General features: G+C 36.6%; 1 protein-coding gene across 3 annotated transcripts in view; it reads right to left on the reverse strand.

Annotated features, from left to right (window-relative positions):
* Nucleotides 1–26970, reverse strand: part of EPHA3 (EPH receptor A3) — a 228443-nt gene that overhangs the window by 143832 nt on the left and 57641 nt on the right. For all 3 annotated transcript variants that reach the window (XM_062003347.1, XM_062003338.1, XM_062003357.1), the window contains exon 3: nucleotides 8726–9386. In XM_062003347.1, coding sequence (XP_061859331.1) covers nucleotides 8726–9386 — 661 coding nt within the window. The remainder of the gene's footprint in view (nucleotides 1–8725; nucleotides 9387–26970) is intronic.

Below are 26970 nucleotides of genomic sequence, written 5' to 3' on the forward strand. Positions count from 1 at the left end.
TATGTGCCTACCCAAACTTAAAATCTAGACTCTTTTAGAGAGATTAAGGGACTGTTTAAGGTTAGGTCAAAAACTGTGTAAGGTTGCAAAACATCAAAGAACATGTTAATATTTTACTTTAATATGTTTGCCAAACTTTATGTTTCTTCTTACTTCAGCTGGGTAACACATGACCATTTCAACTACTTTATAATCACCTCAGAGATTCTCTCTTTTTTTTCTTTAAGAGAATGAAAGACATGTTTGTTTCTTCCTTAAAAACAAAAAATTGTGCCCCATTTTCACTACGAGAAGGAAGCAAAACAAGATGCATTCTTAGAGGCAAGCAAACTGTTGGTACAGAGGTTTTGATCATTTGTATAGTGGCACTTCTTAGAGCCAAGAGCTGGGTACTTCTAAGTAATTTCTTCTGTTATTCTCCTTCCATTAAAAATCTCTGAGAAATCAAATAGAAGTGAGTTTATACATTTGGGGTTTTTTACATAGAACTAATTGTTGAGAAAAATTGGGCTCCTCCAAATTGGAGGAAAAATTAATTCTTCCTAGGATTTTGGACTCCTGATGACCATCTTACTCCTACATGTAAACTGAACACTAATGCTTAGTCTGAGCACAGTAAATTACTTCTTTCATTAGGTTTTATGCTATTCATGTGCTTAACTTACTAGAATTTAAGTATGTGTATAAAGGTAGTGTAATTTAACTGAATTCTTAAATACTATGCTAAAAGTGTATGAACTCAGGTATTAGATGTTCCCACTAACAATGCATGCCATTTTGGTTGAAAACTTTGAAGGAATTTTCTATGGAACTTTGATTTCTTTTTACAGTACAAGGAGTGGCCTGGATAGGGTCATGGACAAACTATGTATTTTTAAAGCCCACAACTCTTTTCTGTCACTTAATCACATTGTTAATAATTTTTAAAAAGTATCTAGAAAAGAAGTATCCTGGGATAAGTACGATGAAAAAAATCACAGAGATTGGAAATACCAATGGCAAGTAAAAATGCATTTCTTCAACCATGTTGTTAAAGAGAACTGTCCTGTATCACTTCTGCAGTTATTCAAGCTTGGCACAGTGTCAACTTGTACCATATGGCTTTTTCTTCCCTTGTTGAAAGTGAATCTTTCTGTCAAAGAACAGCTGTTCTAAATTATCACATCAAATTTTAACCTTACAGTAGACAACCCCTGAACCCATAGATTCATGAGAGTGAAATAGTTCGCCTCCTTGACCTGTGAAGGATTTGTCATTGTTTAGGTCTATTTATGCCTTAACACAATAGATACACTAATTATGAAGGTACCCAAGGTAAGCAGGTATTTAAAGCCAGTGCTACAACCAAATTCTAGGCAGTGAGCATGTCACCTTCTCTCCTTAAAAAGATTGTGTGAAGTCCAAGTTACTATGTTACTGTTGTGCTATCAGGAATAAAACTACAATTTCAAAGGCAAAAAAGAGGAGACATTACAAACACACCCCTTGTTATTGAGTTTGTAATCTAAAGAAACAGTCAATTCTAACACTCCTCCTGCAGTTTAGGTGTTCTAATAAAGTCTGATTTCAATTACCGGTTATTCAGATGTCTGCCATCATCATGTTTTGACATCATCTTGTGCTTCATGCTGAGGAGTGGCAGACATATAAAACATTTTTGTCTTCTTGTACTCATGTTTCAAGATGGTTCTTACTTTAAAAGCATTTTCATTGAATGTTATCAAAACTTAGAGCTCTCACTACAATTGCTCTCTATTAAGTCTAGTACCAGCTGTCAGTTGTAATGCAAACCCCTATTAGCCTTTATAAGTTCCACTCTGGAACTAATAAGGGATTGTCAAATAGCTCTATACACAGATGCAAGTGGCAGAGAAACCAATGGAAAATGTGTGTGTTCAATGAATTCACACTGACAATACAATCTTTGTGCAACTCTGAGCTAAACTGATATTGAAAGTCACCAAAGACAGAACAAGCAAAACACGTTCAGAATAATAATATTCATTTAGTTTTTTAATCCTTTGAAAGGCTCCAAAGAAGCAAAGCCATAAAAGGGAAAATGTTAAGGAAACTCCAGCAAGATCCATTAGGATTCTGTGTGATAGATATCCATAAGATGCAGTAAAATCCTGCACAAATATTCAACAATAATAGTTTTGAACATATTAAGTGCCACAGAGCCAAGGCAAAAATTTCTATGCTAAAGAGGAAGCAAATGTCTCATATATACTTGTTAAATTGCAGAGTCTGGGTCAATATCCTGTATATTCCAATACATTGGCAAGTGTTGGGTTTTTTGTTGGGGTTTGGGTTGAATGACTTTTTATTGCTTGAAAATCAGGTGAGGGGAGACAAGGAAGAAATTCCCAATGAAAAGGCATCTGGACTGAAAAAATATACAGTGCAATTGTATTAAGTTGCACCTTCTGAGTCATGGATGTATTTGTAAATATTTCATTTTATGAGTGAATGTTTCCATTTCCCAACTAGTTTCCAATTAGAAAAATCAACTCTAAATATACCTAGTCATGCTATATGTTGATAGTGTAATACTGATCAACCTGGAGATGTATTAGTAAGCTTTTTTAAAGAACATTAACACTATGCTCCTAATCAATGAACATTAAAAAAATAATAGAAATATTCATAATAGTGTTTTGTTTAAATATTTCTATCACAACATCCAAGAAATTTCATATTCTCAAGTAAGAACAGAGCACTTCCTTAAGACTTTTCTGACTTGAGAATCTGTATAGTGATACATTGCAAAAAAAAATCTGTTTTCTAGTAGTTTCAGAATGTTTCTTTTTAATTTTTGCTTCCTTGGGACACGTGATAAATGTGCTCCCAAATCATAAAATTATGCCCATAATGGCTTATTAGCCATTGACTGTGATCTTTCCAAAGTATTCAGTGCAACATAATTCTTCCCCTGTGAAAAATCATCTGGATGCCTCTGACATAACTTTCAAAAGAGTTAAATAAATTCTGAGCAAGAAGGTAAATCCTTCATTATGTGTTCTGTTTGTGTACTTACAGAATACAAAGTGGATAAAAACAATGAATATTTTACAAATAAAGTGATTCATAATTTATAACTGCTGTCATTTTAGTTTACCAGCTTGAAAGATTGTCTCTTTTAAAAAGCATCTCTCTTGCTTTTAAAAATCAAAACAATAATTCAAACCCAAGCAAAAAAAATAAACCTCAAACCTCTGTTTTAAAAAATGTGAATCCTTAGCTTTTTCAGATTTCATATAAATGTGAACTCTCATAATAGTCCATTACCATATTATGTGATCAGTTTCTATGTTGTATTAAACATAACAGTTTCTATACAGAGCCTAAGAGTTAAAATCAAACACTTTTGTAGTGTAAGCAACACATCAGAGCCTCTTTTCCAGGAAAAATGTCATTGTCTTTGCAGTTGCAGCAAACACATGTGCCTTCTGTCTGTTTTCACTTGCATAGAGTAGTTCCTCACAGTACCTTTTTCTCTTTACATGTAGTCTTTTAACTACTGATATAAGTAAGTAAAAAGGATATTTGCTTATGCAGTGAGAAAAACAATATTTTAAAGGAAAGGAAAAAAACCCAGAAACCTACAGAAATGTTTTTCACCCTTAGTATTAATGGTGTTTTACATATCTTTATCTCAAGTACAGTATTTATTCTACTGAAAGAATTAAGCAACTAAGCAACGTATCGTTAAGATTGAGCAGCCACAGATGGCATTCCTTTCGTATCTCCATAAACTCAGAGAGAGAAATACACTCCACAACTTGAAGCACTGAATAATTTAGTGTTAGGGGAAATTTTGTGAAGTCATTTTTGCAATAACCAGGCACAGTGGGTGAACTTTACCTCTCCCTCCTTTACTCCTTACTCCTTTCTCTCCCATTCAATCTACCTGACTAATACCTAAAAACTATATACATAAGGATGGATTGCTGGATTACATTCTCTTTTTTTCTTATGGCTTTTTTATAGAAAATGTGTCAATCACAGTTAAAACTTACAATTTTATTGCATAGTATTACAGAGGAAATTAACAGTTCATATTTACTCAATTCCAACAACTAAAATTTAGAACTCTACCTTGAAATGATCAGATGAAGAAAATGTAATTCTGTGCTTTTTGAGTCATTCTGTTCAGGCCAACCAATTTAATTTTCCATTTGACAACTAGTGCCATAAAGCTTGGGTTTGGTCTAAAGGGTCACCTGTTGCAAGCATTCAAAACAACATTCATACTCGCATATGGATAAACAATTGTCCAATGCAAGTTTCATCATGAAAAATATAATTCTCTATGCCCAGCTACTCTTTCTGAAGTGCATGAAACAAACCAACAACAGAATAGACACATACAGGATGGAAGAGATTTATTAGTCCAAGCCTGCCAGGGCAGGATTTCCTTTATTATCTGGTTACTGCATTTTTAAAAAACAGCTCCTGCTTCCATTATTTCTCTGAGCAGACTTCTAGATCATTACAGAACTGAAGACATTTTTTTAAAAACATTTATACTACATTTTCCATATATTTTAGTACTATTAACCCAACTAACCAATCTTCACATCATGAGATCTATTTGCCCTCTGTAGTGTTCAAAACAAAACTTAGCCTAGCTTCTCCACATACAAATCACTCACTGAGCAGGTGATGTGAATGCTCCTTTTGTTTTATTGATCTTTGGGCTCTTCCAAACACTATGCCACTGTATAATCTCCTGGTGTACTTACAACTTAAATAAGGAACACAAGCCTCATTGCTTTTTTCATAAGAATCACATTGTTTACTTTGAAACTGTACAGAGACAGTAAAAAAGGACAAGTTGAGGTATGAAGCAATTAGCCTGTCCTCCAAATAAAAAAGCACTAGTAGAGATGAGGCATGAAAGAGACATTGAAAATTGTTAGTAAGTAAGATGAAAAGGGAGTAGTTATTTTCTTACTATACAAGGATATGGAAAATCTTATCCAACTGACTTTTTTTTTTTTTTTTTAAAAAAGGCTTTAAAATGGCAAGAAGATCTTTTTTTTCCACACAAGACAAAACACAGCATTCACTGCCATAAAAACTTAATGAGAATAAAAAGATAAGTGAGTCAAAAAAGAGACAAATTAACAGATGACAGGTCACTGATTTCCTATCATACATAGTCCTGCTTACAAGATGTATCTTGTCTTGCAAAGACATCAGTAGATTGGCAGAACCTGAAAGGTACACCCAGTAAAGCAGCACTGCAGTTTCTTTATACTTTTCCTTAGAAATCTGCCATTAGCCACTTTTAGAGAAAGAACAGTAAAGCAGACAAATCTCTGATGTGATATTCTATGGCTGTTTGATGGGGAACAAATGAAAAGATCAGTTATCCTTGTTGATCGAGGAATATGATGGAGACTATCAGAAAGCATTAGTGTGCAGTTCCAGCCAGTTGGGGATTTTTCCCTAATTAAATTAAAACACACTAATTCTAAGAGAGAAGACACTATAAAGATGTAGTTTGTCAAAAATAGTATAAAGATATAATTTAGAAAAAAAAAAAGTGAGGAAGAAGTCCTATTCAATCATGAAATATTATAGAAATATTAAATAAAAAGGATCACTATGATGCAAGTGCAAACAAAGCTGTAGTAATGGTCTATAGCAGATGACATATATCACATAGTTAACTATCATTAGCTAAGGGGAAAAACCAGTACAAAAGAGTGGCTTTTTCAACATGCTTCCAAACATACTTCATACAACTTTTTTACCTTATACAAACCTAATCTCTTCAAAATATTGACCAGGTGCAAAAAGTTTTTGTGAGAAGAGATGTTAAATTTTTAGTTGTTAACTTAAAGTATATCACAAAGACCAGAACTCTTTTCAAGATGAAGTATACAACTGGCTTTTGAGAAACGATTTCTTCATGAACACACAACAATGAGAACTAGGATCATCACAGCAAAATTGGCTCTGATTCTTTAACTGACTGACAGGTAGGTATCATACTGTTGTCTGTGTAAAATGCTTATCAGTTGGTAGGACTCAGAACAGAACAATAACCTTTCCAACAAGAACCTATATACTGAGTAAAGTCAATAGAACTTAGATACAAATACGCTATAAAAACATGTATATTTTCATATGTATGGATACACTAATGACAAAAAACTTGAGCCTTATGTCAACTTTTTTTGGTTATATAGAAAAAGGGAAACAGTTGTAGAAAACAGTAAAGTTTGTTTTATTTGAAGGCATGACTGTGCTTTAATATTTTTCCAAGTATCAAGAAAAGCTGCCTTGAATTAAATTTTAAAAGGTTGATCATATACCATTACAGTCCTTCATTTAATCATCAGCAATGATCTCCTGCTAATGCAAAATGACATTGTTTCCAAAAACAGCATTATGGAAACAAAATCAGAAACAGTCTGACTATAGGATCAAGTAGTGACAGAGACTAAGTTGCTGAATGTTTTCAACTACTCAAAAAAAAGAATTTCTATTACTTAATACTCTTTCAAACTTCAACTGATTTTTTTTTTCCCCTAAATTATACTTTCATTCCAGACCATGCTTGAAACACCATTTTGGATCTTGTTCAGATTCTACAATTCTGAGTCTACTGCAGTTTAGTTGACCAAAGAAAAGGCACAAACAAGCACACAAACAAATCTTTAAATCTCAACACCCCAAAAGAAGGAGTAAAAGAAGGAGAGAAGGAAAAAGGAAAGGAAAGGTGCAGGATAAGCCTTGAATATGAAGCCAACACTGAACTCTTTTTCTGAACTTTCCAGCTCCTGCCGAGTTACTGATGCCGACAAACAGGAGGTTTTGAATTACTGACTGCTTTTAGACTGCCACTTCAATCACACCACACTAAAAATATTTGAAAAATATGACTTCCAATAAAAGTTAGTAGAACATTATATGTTAAATCAGAATAAACCAGAAGGACTTGTCATTATTGTTAATGGTTTCATCATCTATCACTCCCTTGATCAACATCACTTCAGTGATGAAGCCCAAAAATAAAAGAGGGGGAGGGAGGAAGGGGCAGAGGCTAGGGGGTAAAAAAGAAAAAGACAGTAGTCCTATGGTCTGATTGTATGCCTTCCAAATTATGTCTGTTATACTCACATAGGCGCTGCCCTGCGTACCTCAAGCATTTGGGAACCTGTTTTTAATAAAACAATTTCTTTTCTTTTACTTTATTTAGCTCAAACTTTTGCTCAATTGTAGCCTGACACTTTCTGGAGTGATTTGTCTTTTTGCGCTCATGTGTAACTGAAATTCTAAACCAACAGCTTTCAACCATTTATAAGGACACAGGCTCTGTAGTAAGCAACACTATATACAGTGGTTAAGAGTATCACTAACATTTTAGCATTTTTAAGTGCAGCTGCAGGAGGCCCCAGACAAAGCATTTTCAAATAATAAAATATCTTCTCCTGGATTCAGCTCTTAACAGAAGAGTTTACCTTATTTTTCTTAATATAAGTATCTAACTGTAGAAAAGCATACTCAAAAGATTCAGCCATCCAATTTATTCATATTGAGGGAAAAAAAAACCCCTAAAATCTACTTTAAAGCAAAACCAAACAGAACATACTCTTTCTTCCTTCCTTTCATACCTTCCTGACACTTTTTAAGAAAAAGTTACCTTAATCAGAGCAACAGTTTTCACAACTGCCTATGGTTTGATGGACTCTGATTGGGTGAGTTCCTAGTAGCTCTCCAGGACTTGTCTGACATAAAATTTGCCATGGGATCAATAAAAAAAAGAATAGGTGCTTCCTCAACCAGGTTCAGAATACTTTAAGCTCCTCTTCTTATGAATACATGCATACACACAAGTACACAATCACACATATACACAGCCCTCGGTAAATATCTCAGAAACTACTTCCATCCATGGAATTTTTAGATATTGCATTTTACTTATTTGTATAACAAAAAATCCTTTACCACAGCCAGCATCCTTTAAGGCACTCTTTGAAAAGAGATTTAAGATTCAATTAGCACAAAACTTCAAAACATACACAAAACAAAGTGTACATCACCATAATTTTGGTTGATGTCAAAATTAGGTAAATGCAATACACATTTCTCTAATGTTTAAAAGACCGTTTCTGGAAAAGCTCAAAGTCCCTCAAGTGGTCTTTTTCTTGGGAGCATTCACATAACCACAGTTTTGAGAAACCAAAACTTCAGAGAAAATTGGTTTTAGTTAAATTTATGAATATTCATGAAAATGCAATTTTGAAGCTCAAACACTGATCTTCCAAATGCACCTGCATTTAGGAACTATGCTACCAAAACCAATGGTTTACTCTTACCAATCCCAATTAATCAAAGCAGTTCAGTAGCAAAAATTATACATCAAGTCATAAAGTTAAAAAAAAACATCACACACACACAAAAATCAAATACTTGGCCACAAACAATGCACTAGAGATAACCTATATTAAAAAAAGAAGTCCAAGAGTGCCAAGAGAGGCAAGATTTGCTACACACTGTATTAACTAAAAATTATTGGTTGTCCCTTATCAAATACTTTTATCAAATTATTTACATAGATTAAATAAACAACATTTTAATGGCAATTTTATGAACTAATTTATTTCTCTCAAGAATTTGGAGAAAATTAACACAACCCAATAGACTGAGTAGGGACATAAAGTGAAGCCCCTGTTAATAATTGAACTATGAACATGGAGGGCATTGTTACCTTGGCACGCAAAGCCTCTTTCTTCATAGCCAGCATTACACAAGCACTTCCCTATGGGCACTAGCCATTCTCCTTCTGTACTGCAATACATCTTGGGTGGCTCTTCCTCCTTGGAATGATTGACACAAGAACCCCGCACCTCCACCAGTGACTGGGAGTCCATGGGTACTGTATCTGGAAACATCGCGAGGTTCTTGACAGTGAAAGGGCACTTTTTGAAGTACACTCGCACCGAGACTAAGGCAACACAAGCACCTACATCTTGGAAAGCTAAGTAAAAGCCTTTCCTGCTGACAGGCCCAACCTCACGGACTTCTGTATTCAGCTTGAGAATTCGGTCCCCAAGATCCATTTGGGTGAAGCTCTCATCAGCCGCAATGGTGTCGATCTTTGTAAACTGATGCTCTCTGAACTTTACCAAATGGTCATCATCAGACTCCATATAATACAGATTGAAGGTCTCTTTGCAAGTGCCCAGAACTAGAGGGATACTATTACAGTCCCTCAAGGTAAACTTGAGCTCCACATATATCTTCTGAGCTGAATTGCGTGGAATCCAATTTGTTCGCAGCCAATTGTTTTGACTGTGATCCATAACATTGCACACTTGGTAAGTTCTGATTGGAGTATAATGCTCATCAACACCACTAATCTCTTCCCACTGGAAAAACAAAAAGAATAGAAAAAAAAGAGAAGAAAAAGAAAATATGTTAAGATTAATTATTATACCAATAAAAATGACATTTAGAGACAAAAGCTGTGAAAAACCAAAAATCATTTTGCTTGGACATCACTATAAAACAATGAAGTCTAGTCAAACTTGCAAAAAAAAAAAAAGTTTACTTTTTTTTTTCTATTGAAACATAAAGACATCTTAAATGAACCCCAGAATTCATCATTAAGAAGTCAGCTTTTAACAAGTTAATTCAAGGTGGCATGAAAGATGCTACAATTGTCTTGCATTATTAAAAACCTGTGTTTTCTTAAACTTTATCCATTTCTGTCCTTTAAATTGTGATCCTAACAAGCCTTTACTACAACCACACTCATCTCACCATATTATAGGACAACACTGTATTTTCACTGCTAGAATCAAGTTGTATTTCAAAGATTAAAAAAGACTTAAAGTCTTACAAAAAAAAGCCAATGGCTCCCACTGAAATTCCATATAGTCATAATAAAAAGTTACAGTTTCAAATTTAGTCAAAGCATAACAATTGATTTTGCCTGGGATGTATGTCCTCTAGACAAACAGTCAAGTTTAACTTCGTTTCCAGAGTTACTAAAAATTACTGCCAACTTACTGTTAAGTAACTTTGTTATTTAATTCTTCTGTAGACTATATAAGCTAGACAATAAAATAATTTTTGAAGAATATGTAGTCAACATTTGTTTTTCATAGAATCATAAAACAATTTTGGTTTTTTAAGACTATCAAGTCCAACCACTAACCTCACACTGCCAAGCTCATCACTAACTCATATCCCTCACCACCTCATCTATGTATCTTTTAAGTATCTCCAGGGATGGAGATCCCACCATATCCCTAGTCAACCTGTTACAGTGTTTAACTATCCTCTCAGTGAAAAAGTTCTTACTAATGTCCAATATAAACCTCCCTTAGAGCAACTTGAGCCTATTTCCCCATGCTCTATCATTCATTATTGGAAAGAAGAGATTGACCCCCCACAGAGAGTTGTAGAGAGTGATCATATCTCAGCCTCAGCTTCCTCTTCTCCAGACTAAACAAGCCCTGCTTCCTTAGCTGCTTCTCATAAGACTCATTCTCTAGACTCTTCACCAGCTTTGATGACAATCTCCAGCCATGCTCCAGCACCTCAATATCCCTCTTGTAGTGAGAGGCCCAGCACCTCAATATCCCTTTTGTAGTGAGAGGCCCAGAACTGGACACCCAGAATTGAGGTGCGGCCACATCAGCACCAAGTACAGGGAGACAATCACTTCCTTGGTTCTGCTGGTCACACTATTTCTGAAACAAGCCAGGAGACTACTGGCCTTCTTGGCCACCTGGGCACATTGCTGGTTCATGTTGAGCCAACTGTCGATCAATACCCCCAGGTCCTTTAGCATTGCATGGGGGTTTACATCAGTCATCAGCTGTCAAGCTTACTTAACATAGAGAAGGATTGAGTTTCCTATTTGTGGCTTACTCATATACCAGTTCCAAACTGATTTCTGAAATCACACCAGAGAGGAATATTTACCAGTCATAGAAGCCAAGAAATCCTAAGGGAGTATTAACGAAAACTTTTACTGTTAGTCATCTAACATACTATGTGACTTAACTATGTGACTTAAGATGCATCTTTCTTTGCTTTCTCTCTGAATGGATGACTAGCACCAATTTTTTAGGGTTCTTTTTCAAGGTCAACTCTTCAGCTTTTATCCACACAAAAAAGATTTGTTCTATATTCCAAGTCTTAAAATACAAAATGAAATGCCTCACCACTGAAGCGCTAGAATTAAAATTGTTAAATATACAAACAAAAGAGGTAAACTATCATGACAATGAAGCACATATTAATGAAGGGCATACAGTAGCAAAGCAGCTTCAGAAATCCTTGCTTTGCTGTCATCCACATACAGAACCTCTACAAAAAAACACAAATGCTGCCCCATGCAAACAAATGCAGTGCAGCTGGGGAAGAGTAAAGTTTCTTCTGCATAGTACAAACACTGGATATGGGATGTAGACTGTATGTTGTGAGAAACCATTGCCACTCTTAGGCAAGGGAGACAAAAAAACCCAACCATCAGAAAACCATTTTACCTTAAGAATCAATGTGGTCTTTAATATCTCAGTCTAACAATTATTAGTTTTACATAAGCACCTTTTGCTGCAGGACACCTCAGTGTACTGCAAAGCAAACATTAGGAAAGTACTGTTACCACTACACAAACAAAGAAATGGAGGTGCAGAAGTACTATCAGTCTTTATAGTTTCCTGGTTTTACAATACATACATCAAATACACATGCACATACACATACAAAGAATAAAAAAAAGACCACATCAGAGTAACATCTGAGAGTTCTCAGTCCCAACCCACCGAATAAAGGAAATTTTGATATGACTAAGAGCTGGCCTGCACAATGAAATTGTCCACACACCACTGAAGATGTGATTTTAAATCATGTTATTAAATCAGTAGATAAAAGTAGTATAAATATTCTTCCTTTAATTGAAACAAAGTTTATTTTAGTTCACTTTACAGATCTGGCTGTACACAAGTTTTATCTCTTCCTGACTAGCTCAGCAGAGTTAAAAACATAATCTTGGATGTATACAGAGCAGCTGAAATGCTGCAGCAAGCATAATATCCTACATTGCCAGAGAGAGCTATCAGTACAGAGACTTTCTGAGTCAAAGTCACTAGAGATCATGGCCACTTGAGAGCTGGCCTCACATAGCTGCCCATCATACGACTGTGAGCTCTTGCCTGCAAAAGAGCCAGCTGGACCCTGGCTCAAAGCCTCTGATAAGTTCCCAAAACTGAGTGAAGGACCCTTGTCTGACAGATGTCCTTATACAAGTACAGCTCTTGAGCCAATAATCTAAATCTGTTGTAAAAAATCATTCAGATGCCAAAATTGCCTTCCGTGAAGCTAGATGTACCTATTTAACTACATGTTGTACCCAGACAAATAAAAAAGTCAGTTACAACAAAAATATGAAACTAAATAATATTATACACTAAAATAGAATTTTATGGATATTTTATGGACATAATGAGCACATAGTGATTAATAAGCAATCTGCTTGTCATTTCTTCCATATAATTTCTAATCAGTTCAACATATTTACATGTCCAGTGGGAGACAGGAACAAAACTTGAAACTTGAAGAATTTAAAACATCTCCACAGGAGATGCTATCCTTCTGAACAAGTCTCAATGCATTTTATTTTCAGAAATTTCTTATCCAACAAGTTTACACAGACTTGTGTATACAAACATACATGTATGAACTTCACGATAAAGCTAGCACCGCTACTCTGTCCTTCACCTAAAGTTACAGCATGCAATTTTCACCATTAATTTGCAATGAAGACTTAATTGCTTGGAAATAATTGTAGTCCATATTAGTCGACTTACATAAACAACAAAAATTCAAATCTATCATTTAACGTTGAAGCATTTCTGAATATAAGCATCAGTTTCACACTGGTTGCTAGCTTGACCAAAAATACTGTAACTGTTACAAAATTATGAGGACTGCATGTCATGGTTTGACATGACAGCCTTTCCTTGTAAGGGGGAAGGGGCTATAAAGATGGCTCCTGCAAATAGTTGCTCGAAACTCTCCCCAGCTCTGAGCCAGACCCACTGCTGGGCGTAAGCCAATTAGGTGCCTCCACAATCACTTTTTAAGAAGAAGCCAGAAGAGAAGGCTTATTCCTCCTTTTTCTTTCTTCTGTCCCTTCTTCTGGCTGGTGCAAGGAGTAGGAACAGTGAGATAAACAATCATGCAGACTCCAAGGTTGGTGATGAAAGAGAGGAGAAGGTGTGCTGGAGCAGAGACTCCCCTGCATTCTATGGAGAGGACTGGTGAAGCTGAGATTTATTTTCATGTCTTTAAAGACCCTGCATCCGTGGTAGAGACTCATTGTGATAATGACCCCATATCAGGGGCAGAGACTTATATTGCTAAAGCTGGCCCTGGACCAGGGGCAGAGATTTACTTCATTAAAGGCCCCAAGTAAGTGACAGTGACTATGGTCGGAGGAGGCTGTGTCCCGTGGGAGGGACCCAATCACTTCACTACAGACCCTATGATTGGGGCAGTGATTTTCTTCATTAAAACTATGGCCAGAAGAGGCCGTATTCCAAAGGAGTGACCCTTTATCACTATGGCTAGAGCAGGCCATGTTTCAAGGGAGGGACCCAATATCCACAGCTGTAACTGTGGGGAGGAACCCACGACAAAGCAGCTCATTAAACTTATGCCCAGAAGACACCTTGTCCCGAGAGAGAGGGACCCTATAACTGCAGAAACTGCAACCGTGGCAAGGAATCCACACCAGAGATATTCACCAAGGACTATGTCCCGTGTGAGGGACTCTGTATCAGCAGAAGCTGCAGCTGTTGGGAGCAACCCACACCAGAGAAGTTTGTTAAGGACCGTGTCCCGGGAGAGGGACCCCGTGTCGGAGCAGGGGAAGAATGCCAGGGGTCATCCTCATCTAAGAAAAGAGAAGTGGCAGAGTCCATCTGTGAGAGACTGACCACTGTCATGGTTTGACATGACAGCCTTTTCTTGTAAGGGGGAAGGGGCTGTAAAGATGGCTCCTGTAAGAAGTTGCTCGCAACTCTCTCCAGCTCTAAACCAGACACACTGCTGGGGCTGAGCCAATTAGACACCTCCACGATCACTTTTTAAGAAGAATCCGGAAGAGGAGTTTTCTTTCCTCCATCTTCTTTCCTTCTTCTGCCCCTTCTTCTTCTTCTGGCTGGTGGTGGTGCAAGGAGTAGGAACAGTGAGAGAAGCAACCATGTGGACTCCAAGGTCAGTGGTGAAAGAGAGGAGGAGGTGTGCTGTAGCAGAGACTCCCCTGCATTCTATGGAGAGAATTGGTGAAGCTGAGATTTATTTTCATTTCTTTAAAGACCCCGCATCAGCGGTAGAGACTCATTTTGATAATGAGCCCGCATCAGGGGCAGAGACTCATGTTGCTAAAGCTGGCCCTGGACCAGGGGCAGCGATTCACTTCATTAAAGGCCCCGAGCCAGGGACAGTGACCATGGCCGGAGGAGGCCGTGTCCTGAAGGAGGGGCCCTTTATCACTGTGGCCGGAGCAGGCCATGTCCCGAGGAAGGGACCCAATATCCACAGCTGTAACTGCGGGGAGGAACCCACGACAGAGCAGCTCATTAAACTTATGCCCAGAATAGGCCTTGTCCTGAGAGAGGGACCCTGCAACTGCAGAAACTGCAACCATGGTGAAGAATCCACGCCAGAGATATTCACCAAGGACTGTGTCCCGTGTGAGGGAACCTGCATTGGCAGAAGCCGCAGCTGTTGGGTGCAACCCACACCAGAGAAGTTTGTTAAGGACTGTATTCTGGGGGAGGAACCCCGTGTTGGAGCAGGGGAAGAATGCCAAGAGTTGTCCTCCTCTGAGAGAAGCAGCAGAGCCCATCTGTGAGAGACTGACCACATCCCCCATTCCCTGCCCCCCTGAGCCGTTGAGGAGGGAGGAGGTAGAGGTAGTGGGAGCAGTGAGCTGGGCCTGGGAAGAAAGGAGGGATGGGGGAGGGAGATCTTAAAGTGCTGGTTGCAATTTTCTCATCATCCTACTCCCTTTTTGCTTTTATTCTGTTCTGTTTCTTGTAGAATAAACTTTCCTACTTTCCTCTCGAGGTCGAGTACTGGAGTCTGTTTTGCCCAGAACCATAATTGGCAGCGAGCCCTCCCTGCTCTTGTCTCAATCCACAACAACCTTGCTTATCTTTTTACTCCCATTTCACTGGGGCCTCTGCCATCCTAATGAGAATGGGGATGAATGGGGGCACTGAGCAAGAGACTGTTGTGGTGCTGCTGTGCTAGCTGGGCCAAACCACAACACTGCATCTATTGCTTCAGAAAGATTTAAGGTGAAATAAGTAACTGAAACTATAGGAAGAATGTCCCAATCATAACATGTACCAGATTAAAGGAGATTTGTGACTTTGGGAATGATTATGACCAAACCAAAAGACAAGCAGTACACTTGTATTGCTCAAGCATTGCAACTTTCCCAGGGAGTTATGGCATTGCCATTACCAAGTGATCTTAATTCGAGAGAGATTACCATAAACATCAAGAAAGTCTCACTCCCGTGACCCCTGAATTTCCTCTATTCAGTGAGTCTTCTCAAATACATGTATTTGTAGTTGCTTTAAATTTAATTTTTGTACCTGCAATTCATGTGTTCAACTTGCTCTGTAAAGTTACAACAGTTACAAAATTAATTTATTTAGAAACATTTTTAAAGGCAGAAATTCTTATTCCAGGGATTTAAAAAGAAAAAAAACCCATAAACACAATATATATGTTGGTTAATAAAATATTGAATGTTTTCTTATGTAATTACTATTGTCAATTGCTCCTGTGTTGATTTCAGAGGCTCAAGTGAAGTGAAGCTATCTTTCACTGTAAATCCTTGTATTTCATAGGGCATCCTTCAATATAGGTCTTTTGAGGCATCATTTATAAGAATTTCTCAACCCAAACCTGTTCTGAATACACAAGAACACATAAAGTTCCCTGTCGTTTTACTGCAAAGTCCTAAACTCACCCCCACTTCAGAACAAGGGGAGACTATGCATATCCTCTTTCACAGAAAGTCATGCTGTGCTGGTTTAACATCCCTTGTTCTTTTCCCAATACTGCTCTTGCAGAGCTACCTCACTTTTACACTCCATTTCAGCACTGCTGGTTTTAGAGCAAAGTATCAGTCCCAAACAAGTCCCCAAACAAGACTACACCACTCTTTCTTGCCAGCATTCTAAATCTATTATCAATACATACCACATAAAAAACAATAAGTAAAAAAACCTTTAAGAGTTGAGAATGGATACTTTGGCTTTATAGAGAGGTATGGTCATGAAAGAGGCAATGGGAAGCAAGCCTCCTGGGCGGTATCCCCACATTGCCTATTTTATAGTATTTAGTGCAGTTGCATCATTCTGATCTATATTCTGAAACACTTAGCTGCAATAACAGAACAACAAGGTAGGAGTTAAAAAGTAAAGGAAGAGATATATAAGCACAAAAATGTGTGGGATAAGTCTTTTTTAAAATCTTAGAGAAAAGTAAAGTACAAAAAACCCTAAATATTTCTTCTACTAGAAGACATAAATCTCCCTTACAACAAAAGCTACAGGAAAGATTCTCTTACTGTAGGGAACAAAAGACATGCAGAGAGATGACTAAAAGAACTAGAAACAACAAGTATCTAAGGTATTTTAAACATCTGAGTAAATTTCTGATCTGCTGGGATGTGAGGGGTAAATAAGCTAAAAGAAGAGTCCAGAATCACTATGTTGTAATTAAAATTAGTCTTTGTATCTTAGGGTACAGAAAGAATAGCATTCTGAGTATGCCAGAACTGAGATAGCTAAAGCTAGAACAGCTCAAAAGGCAGGTAGTTGTAATAAATGAGTCTGAAAAGTCACAAAAAGGAATTCTGCCAAAATGGAAATGAAACCATGAAATGCAAAGAGAATAATACCACAGAGTTATGAGATACACTGAAAGAAAAATTCAGGTTTATGGCAGATATTTATTCTATATAGAGCAACCAGATGGCAGGAAGGAACAGGCTTCTTTTCACCTTTTGCACGGAGTCCAGCCAGCTGCAGTCTCAGTTTCCCCCCTGCCCCCTCATTTTGTTTTCCCAGAACTATTCCCATCTCATGGAAAAGTAGTAGGGCTGGGGGGCCAACTCCTACTGAATCAACTCTCCTAAACTGTACATCATGCAACCACTAGCATTTCTGCAGGAGCAAGAAAGCATCCAGCAAGATAGTATGGCAAATCAAACTTATTTATCACAGAAATTCATCTGGAACTCAAAAATAGGTATCTTTTTCTGAGGATACTCCATTTTCCCCTACAAAATTTCATTTTGTTAAGGCTTTACTATGAGAAAATAAAAATAGTTTTTTTGTACTCTACTGGAAAAGATAAACCAGAAGGTATCAGAGGAATAAGCTGACTGATGAAGGAGAAGCTGCCAGGAGACTGCACACAGCAGCAACTGCATAGAAATACTGCAGAAAATTTGAGCATGAGCACTCTCCCAGGAGCTGGGAAAGACCTAAAGAATGTTACCTGAGCCAGGAAAGAAGGAATTGGCACTATGTAATATTGAGGAGGATGGACACTGGTGGGAGTTAGGCTGAGAACTTCAAGAAAATCTGTTGAGATGCTGGCAGAATGACTGAATGAAAGACCTGTACTTATAACATGCAAATCATACAGTTGTGGGACTCAAATCAAATTCTCACCTCAATTACATGTGATTACTTGGGTAACTCTGATCCATGAGGCATTGTACTTCAAAGGTTTCCAAACTAGCATGGCATTTCTTTCAGTACCATGCAGCTACATAATGAATGGATACTTATCAGCCTTGTTTGTTATTAGACTGAAAATTACTAACAGGTTTCTGACTACTGGAAGAATTGAGCAACAGGACCATCTTGCAAGGAGTCCAATAACGATGATATATCACTTTTTTTTTTTTTTAATGAAAGATATATATAAAAGTGTGCTAGGGATTTTATGACAGCATGAATAGGGATCTGGAAATATGAGGGAGTAATATGAGTCTCTAGGTCCTAGATTTGTTGCTATTGTCAAGAGAAAAGGAGCAGAGGTGCGCCCACCATTTCTGAATTCACATTATTATACAGCACTTATATTACTCTAATGCTTTTAGGCACCCTTCAACACTTCTGAAACATCTAGGAGAAGTGCCCTAGCACCACTTCTCCCTTAACATATAATCTGGCTTTTGGGAAGTGTTCTTTTGTTTGCTTTTCATTATTGAAACCTTCATTGGATACTGTTAAAGGCAGGAAACAAGAGAGTGCTTTCAGTGGTACAGAAAAATCTCATCTCCAAGATCCCCAGTGAGAGGGTCTAACTCATACGCTCTGGTCATACTGACTAACAAGGTTGGTACAGAAAAGGTTTTATTTTCCAGAATTGATCTGGCACAGTGTGCTGACGTAAGGCTTTGTTTTCTTCCTTACATTTTCTTTACAAAAGAGGCCATATAGAAGTGAATGTAGGCCATTTCCTGGGATGTCATGAGCCATTGTCTCACTAAAAAGTTCCCTCTCAATATGGGAACCTAGGACATCAGTGATCTCAGTGCTTTCATCCTCCCTGTGGCATACTTCAGTTTTTGTGGCTTTTTAGTCTTCATTTAAACAAAAAAATATTTAGTCTATATTAAGAAATCTAAGGCTATTTGTGGTTTACAATACATATGCAACTGCATGCTTCCAAAAAACTACATTTTATCTTTCTGTGTCACATTGCTATAAAATTCTCAAACTATAAGCTATAAAATCCCTACTAAAAATGTAATTTGACAACCTCGTGACTTCACTGACAACCTCAGCAAAAGTCTAATACTATTTATTCATAATTTTATTTTCCATTAAGAAATTTGGTATGATGACATCTGATATGATTTGGTATAAGCACAATTTCAGGTAATGTCCAACTGTCCTTTCACATGTATTAATATTTCTAATTGCTAGATGGGACATAAACTACATAATCACTATGCACACCAGAACATAGACTTGGAATACAGCGCTGAGAAATGCAAAGAAAAATAGTGATTGAGTGAAATTACTTTGAAACCTCATAAAAAGTGTATGCACACTTTCTGCCTTATGCTATTTATTCAAACAATTGCCTTCCCAAACAAAAAGATCATTAGGATTGGAATCTCACATTTCAGATAGTCAGTGCATGCAACTTTGCAATGTTTCACTGACAGAATACCAACTGGCTAATAATCTTTTCTCCTTTTTTTTACCCTCCTTTGGGTTCCAGGTAATTATAATAGAAAGAGGTAAACAAACAAGCCAGGTCATGAGCAAAGGAATTCCAAAAGCCTAGTTTCCCACAAACCTATGCCAGGTCTCCAACATGGATTCTGATGTTTAAGAAAAGGTCTATGCAACACAGTCTCTTCCTCACTGGCAACACTAATGTCATCTCTGTCTCCCTCTACCTCCTTCTTCTCCTATTGCTTATTTTCATAACTCCTGTAGAGGCCTAAGCCTTTGGATACTTGTGCTCCTTTGCGAAACTTTTAAAATTCATCTCTGAGTTCCAAAACTATTCAGTGAGATCTTCTTTTCCCTTGTATATACATGTACTTCAATGCATGTATGTCTGTGTAGTTTCCATTTTCTCCAGAGGTTAAGCTAAAAAAAAGGCTATGGCTTCACATAAAGGCCAAGCATACTATTTAATATTGCTAAGACTACTATGGACACGATGTATTTCTTACTAAGGTTTCAGTAGGAAAAAAAAAAAACAACAAACCTTTATTTGCAAGCAGAAGATGAAAATGGTCAAAATTTTCTATTCTGAGCTTTGGTACAATGAGGGTTTCATGCAGCACTTAGAAAATGCTGAAATATTCCCAAGCTGCATAATACACATTCAACTCCTACAAGCACTGGGATCAGCAAGCATTTGAGATATTACTCTGTATTATACTAATACCATTTAGAATTAGTATTTTCCCACTTTATATTAACAACTTTTTAATCAAAGGAAAAAAGTTACATCTGGGAGTTCAGTAGAAGTCCTGAGTATCAGCATAAAGTAGACACTCCTGGTGAAAAGCTCATTCCACTGGAAAGAAGAGATCAATATTAAAAAAGAAGTAATTGATTTTCCTTTTTTTTTTTTCCCCAGAATTGAATTTCTTTGGGATAGAAATGCATAAGCGTTAACCTAATTTTCTTACTTTGGAAAACGGAGGTGTCACCAATATGCACTCTTAACTAAAGAAACTCAATTCTAATTACATCCTTGTCAACTGGATATTACAACAAATTGTTCTGTGTATTTCTTTCTTGCTGTAAAAGTTAAGGTGTTACTCTCTGTTATTTATCTAGAGTGTAGGACATCCTCTCCACTCATATAAAACTTTCGTTGACTTTTTGGTGTGTATCTGACAGTTGTCTAAGAACCTTTGATCCTGCACTTAAGACATTTGCCATTAACTTTAATGAAAATATGAGCATAGCCTAAGAAAGATGCCTTTTCATAAGCAGGACTTTCAGACAGGACTAAAAACTGAAGCAATAACATTGGGCAGCAGGGAATCACAACAAAAAAAGACAAACCATCACCATCCTAGACATTTGCATTTTTATGAAAAACTCCCAAATTGTTTTCTGACAACTTTTTGCTTGTCACCTTAATTACCTGAAAATATAATTCATGTTAAGTATAAAACACATAGCGATGGAACAGGCCAAGATTGAAAGTTTCAGGCATGGGAATATTCATCCCCTACCTAGGTAACATTTGTATTGTGGTATTTTGGGGGTTTTTTTTAATACCTTTGCATAAGAGCATTTGACCTAAAAATCTTTCAGAATGATATCAGGGAATTATATCTTTTTTTTTCTCTTTCCTTTTTTAGTTTAACACTTTCTTTCTTTATTGCACATTGTCCTATATTTTAAACATTTCCATCATGCTGAAGCACATATTTGGAAAACAGGTTGCGAGACTTAAGACGAGATGAATAACTGTGATGCCTCCTTTGTTTCACTACTTAGATCTTCTGTTGACATTTTTCTGTACTGTTAAATACATCCAAATTCAAATCAGTACGAAAATCAAGCTTTCACATATTTTGAACATGATTCTAGTGTATCCTACTCAACTTCATAGCCAATACATATAGAACTTTTTCATTTACTTGAAAGTAAAAATATATTCAGGGAGAGATTTCTATAGAGAACAGTAAAAATTCCAAAGAGGACTGAGGAAATCAAACAGCCAAGAAAAATTAGCACACATTTTAGGATAGCTTGAGACTAGGAATAAAACAATTCAAGCCTAAATGAAAAGTGAAACCTTCCCACATACCATATAAAAGTTTAACAAAGTAGGAACAGGATGCAAGAGCTCTGAAAGGTTGCTATTAACAAAAATCCTGGAATGACTGTATCATACAAGAATGCATTCCAGACCAGCTCAATAAGTAAACACTTTTCTCATCACATCACCAAAGACACTGGTGCAAGGTCCATAAATATCAACCAGCTGAGATTGGAGGGCAGAAAATGATCCAGTTTGGGAGTTTAAGAAATTTAGGAAGCACCAAGGAAACTTTATTGTATCTTTGGCTTTTAAAATTCAATGAAATTGCCTGCTGGAACTGAGTCTCCTCCAAGTTTTTATTTTTGTTTTTTTCTAAGTTACAAATGAAAGAAGAAAAAGTTACATTGCAAGAGTTTTCTGATTAAGTTATATTCAGAGTGAAATTATCATTACCATTGCATAAATCCACCTAAGACTCACTTTCTGCTAATGCTATTTTACTAGTCCATGTTTTTTCATCAACCAGTCGTAACTGTTAAATGAAACTCTACTGTGACAGAAAATTAGCATATTAGAGATAACATAAGGTTGAAAGGAAGATATATTAGTATAAAATTACACACAACAATATTAATCCACCTAGTATTACCACTGTGGTGTTCTCTCTGTTCAGTTATCCACTGAAGACTTGATATTTGAGAGCAGGCGAAACACACCTAACAGCATATCATTGTAGTCAAGAGACTTTCTTCATAGCCTCAACTTAAAGCCATGCTTTCTTCATAATGAAGCAAAATAGTTGCAGAATTACAACCATATATTAACTTTTTGTCTGATGAGAGCTCAGACAAAATGAGAAAATCATTAAGAGTATCCAGATACTAAATTTGGTCAATAAAACTGAGATACAGCATTTTGTTTTACAGTGCAGAGCTACAATTTTATGCCCAAATTATCCAAAACAACCAGATCTAACGTGAAAATTCTTATTGACTGTTGTGTTTTTGCATGTCTTCTTTCACTATAAGCAAAGACAAAATAGTGGTAATTAAAAAAGCAAGCCCAGTCATCCTACCCACAAGAATACATGGTTCCTGGAACATGACCTGACAGGGTACTGGAGAGAAACTGTGTCTCTTGATGAGACCACAGAATCATAGACTGGTCAGAGAAATAAGAGGAGACATGGAGGAAGGTGGACAGGACAAGAAACTACTGCTCCTACCTACTACAGCTGCATCATCCTCTGCTACCTACAGCACAATACATATTGCCACAGTGGTTTGAGTATCAAAGCTAAGTGAAGACAGTTTTTTTCCTCCCCATATCTAATGGTTAGACAGCTGAGTACCTCACAATCAAACTTCAAGGTCAGCTGATTCTCCCCTTCTACAAGCAAAATCCTCTAAACCAGTGAGGTAAAAAGGCCAACACAATAAGAAAAACATCACTCTTTCTAACAGATATCTGAATGTCTGTTAGAAAATCTGATTTTCTAACAGGTATCTGAATGTCTGACATCAAATGACCATTCTGAGCTTGGACAACCAAAACATTTGTAGCTTTATTTTTTTCTAAGCTTCATGTCTCCTTGAGAAACAAGTTTCCATCTTATATATCTCATAGGTTAAGCAGGTTTTATGGGAAGTTCTCAACAAAGCAGTCCCCATGGTTGAAATCTGTACTGAAATACCGATCACATACAAGAACTTTTCATCCATGAGCACTGAACAAAGTAGCTAAGATTCAGCTTTTGAGTGTAGCTGTTCTAGAGATGGAAATAAGGAGTTGTTTAGTGTAATAGATACAAACAGTACAAGCAGAATTTTATCCAAGATGGAACTCATCCAAGGCTGAGGACATGAAAATCTGGTGAAAAATTGTGTCCAGTAATTACCATTCAAGTTGATTTCACACTTCATGTTAGATATAACACTTTCAGCTATATGGCTCTGAACAGTAAGTTCCTGTTAATATTTAACAATAATATGAATGAAAAGCATCATGTCCTCCAGCATTACTATCTGCTTCACCTAAAGCACCACATCTGGATGTGGCTGGACAAGCACTGATGCCAAATCTTTGCAATAAAATTATCATGGCATACTCATTCAAGAACGGAAAGAAGTCAGTTCTCTAAAATATTTGCTGGTTAGGTAAATCTGAAGATACTCTTTGTTCACATTTATGTGTCAGTTTTCTAATATGTAGAATAGGAACAAATTAATAGTGAGGAGATATATTTGTTATCATTTTAATTAATACTTGGACTCTTTGTTAAAAAATGATCATCCCTTTATAAAAAAAAATTATTAGCAAATGGTTTCAGAAGCAGCAGCAAGCAGTAATTTTTAAGTATAAAACCATTACTTAAATACAAAAACATCACCACAGTAGATAAAATAAAAACATTTGTGGCACAGGAGCACTTAAAAATTCACATCTGAAAAGCTCCTGCAGTTTGTTGCTTTATATTTGCCAGCAAAACACAAACATAACAGTATTTACATCAAAATGTGCAAAACAAGTGCATAATATAGCATTTCCATGGCGCACACACTCTTTCAAAACAATGTATTTTTACATAATGGCATTTCCTACAGAAATCCCAAACCACCCTATGTTCTCCTATTATCATTAACACAACATTGAATGTACAGTGAAATTCAGTAGTGTTGTGCTGAATATAACTGCAAAAAGCACCAGCTGGCTGTACTAGAAATGGCATTTTTCCAGGTCTCAAATGTCTTATTTATATACAATGGAATCCTGCCAGCTGTTTAATATTTAGGGCTAATAAATATAATTGGCAGTACTACTGCACAAGGACAAGTAACAAATACATACTTCCCAACAGAAAATCTGATTTGTTCTTAGATGATTAAACTGAAGATAAATGCAGAGTTCTGAGCAATTTTGACATAGCTGTCTTTTTTTCTTTAATCCAAACAATATTTGCTTGGTTTCTAAGTGCAAAATGGAACAGAAGAAAATACTAGGCATCGTTACAGCAGCTGCTCTGAGACCAACATAGCCTTCAACCACTGTTTTCCACAGACCATGAATAAAGATAAATTGGCAAAGGCAATGTGCTGAGGTAGAAAGACAGGACACAGCACAAGTTTCTAGGGTTCATTATTCATTTCATAGAATATCCTACCTAGATGACTCCAGAATACAGTCAGACAGTACCAGCCAGTCCAGAAGTGATACTTATTCCTGTGAGCAATTTTTCTGTTTTTCATGTGCAGGACAACTGTGCCCCTTTACAAGCACATTTAGCTTCATGATGAGTCGAAGGTAATAGTCTTCCCTTCAACTCAAGAGGGTCAGCAAATCCAAAGTGCTGGGTCCCATTTACAAGCAGCTTCACAGATTCTGAGCTTCAGCATCTGTGTCCTCCAACATAACTACCTTTAAAGTCATATCACTGGATGTAATCTTGCACAACTGATAGTGAAAGGCAAGTAATGTGACTCCCTTCTGTAAGATTTTGACTCCCTTGAAAACTTCTTCAGCTGCTGGCACAACTTAATAGCAGAACAAATCTAGAAACAGGAAAGTTTAATTCACCTAAATAAAGCAAAGTTAATGCTTCATATGAGAGAACAATTTAATCTGAAAACTTGAACAACTTCCGTTACACATGAAGTCCACAATCAATTCCTTAAAAGGCTTCTCAGTGTAATTTTCATCATTTAGAGGTGTTTAACTTGTTTTGGTTTTACTTCACACATAAGTAATGCTATTTTTTTAAATTCTTCAGCTGCCCAGAGATACACACACGTCTCCATGATCCCATCTTCAGAATAATTTCTTAATAACAACTTGAAGAGTTATTTTTTTCATTCACCATTTCACACTTTTGCTGGAAACTGCATTCTTTAGTATAGTTATTTAAATCACAAAATTCATTATCATAACGATCAGCAACAATAACAAAAAATTAAATAAGCATACAATAATGTTAGACATTAATAGCCAACTCTTCAGCCTCGGCTTCAACTCAGCTAATGCAAGAAACTATGACATCGCATTACCTTTCATACAGACCATCATTCAGTTTCCAGACTTACCTCTCCTACACCCTGTCACGTGTTTCAGCTGTAAGAATAGCCACAACAGCACCGCCTCCCTTACACTGTACACTAAGAACTTTCAGCCTCTTTATTCAGGCACTGAGGAAAGCTTGTCTCCAGAACCAGCCTCCTCACGCACACAGAATGGCTTTCAATCTGGTATACGAAAGGTCTTATGTAAGGACTAAAACTCCTTACATCCTTAGCTCAGACTCCTTAGCTCCTTATATCAGCTCAGAATCAATTAATACAACCTGTGACAACAAGGTAACAAAAGTCAATCAGCAACTCTGCTGTTAAAGTCTGTGAAGTACTTAATACTATGGTCTATCTGTAAATAGTCAATAAAACATAACATTTTTTCCTTCTAAAACTGCCCTTTTATTTCTGTGAAAGGCAACACACCCACTCTTTTCTTAAAGGAAACATCTGAAATCTTGTCTCAGTCATTATATCTTCCTTTTAATGAGGATAAGCCACAAATGGTTATGAGATGTACCTGAAGGGCGTAATATTATTTCCCCCATCTCTATTGCTCAGGAAATATTGCAAAAATGGCAATAAATAAAAATAGTATAGGCCTTACTTTTTAAATCTAACTATCATATAGGGCCTTCAAAAGTACACGTCTGTTGAAATTACAGAAGAGTTGTTATACTTAAAAGGCTAAGTTAAAAATACCTCTAAAAAGTTTATTATTCGTCAACTATTGGGTCAAAAGAGTGATGATAATTATTATATTTTTAATGTAATTCTATGGAAATTAATTTTCTTACCATGCAATTAGGAAAAGTTAGTTCTATGCACATATTTCCATAGTTATTTTAATATGGGAACTCATAGCGTGACATTTCATATTTTCTAAAGATAAATTCAGTTCAGTTCAACAAGAATAAAGTAATTAGACTGGGAATTCTGGAGAGAGTCCAGATACCTTCTCAACCTCTTGCTAAGGTGCTCTTAATTTCTCAAAGCTCTGAAACATTATTAAACAATTACTTTTCATATGTCAAGCTAGGGATGAAAAAGGAACTCAGGCCTAATTTAATATGAGATAAATAAATAAAAGTAACTCAACCAGGACTCTAATCAAACACTCCTGAGCAATGGAATGAACTTATCTTCATAGTTCTATACTGTAGCAGTACATTGGAGAGCACCATTTTCTAAAAACTGTTGATATGCAACCTGATCTAGGTGGACCCGCTTCTGCAAGGGTGTTGGACTATATGACCTCTAAAGGTCCCTTCCAATCCGTACCATTCTAAATTATAAATTATAAAAATTATAGAATAATTCAACAATCTCTATATACTGGAAACTGAAAAAAATGTGAGCATGTCACAGAAATATGTAGTTTCACATGTAGAAAAACAACAGTTAACTGTATCCCTATAGCCACTGGGTAGCTTTCAGGTTCAGTCAGTTTCAGTCTTGGATGAACAGAAGCTGCCCATGAGGAAATAGCTCTTAAACACCCAAAAAACAACAACAAAAAACCCAAACAAACAAACAAACAAAAACCTTGAAGAGAATATGTTTTTCACATGACATCACCTGCATCTTGCAC

The sequence above is a fragment of the Colius striatus genome, chromosome 1 (genome assembly GCF_028858725.1).
Source record: "Colius striatus isolate bColStr4 chromosome 1, bColStr4.1.hap1, whole genome shotgun sequence".
NCBI lineage: Eukaryota > Metazoa > Chordata > Aves > Coliiformes > Coliidae > Colius > Colius striatus.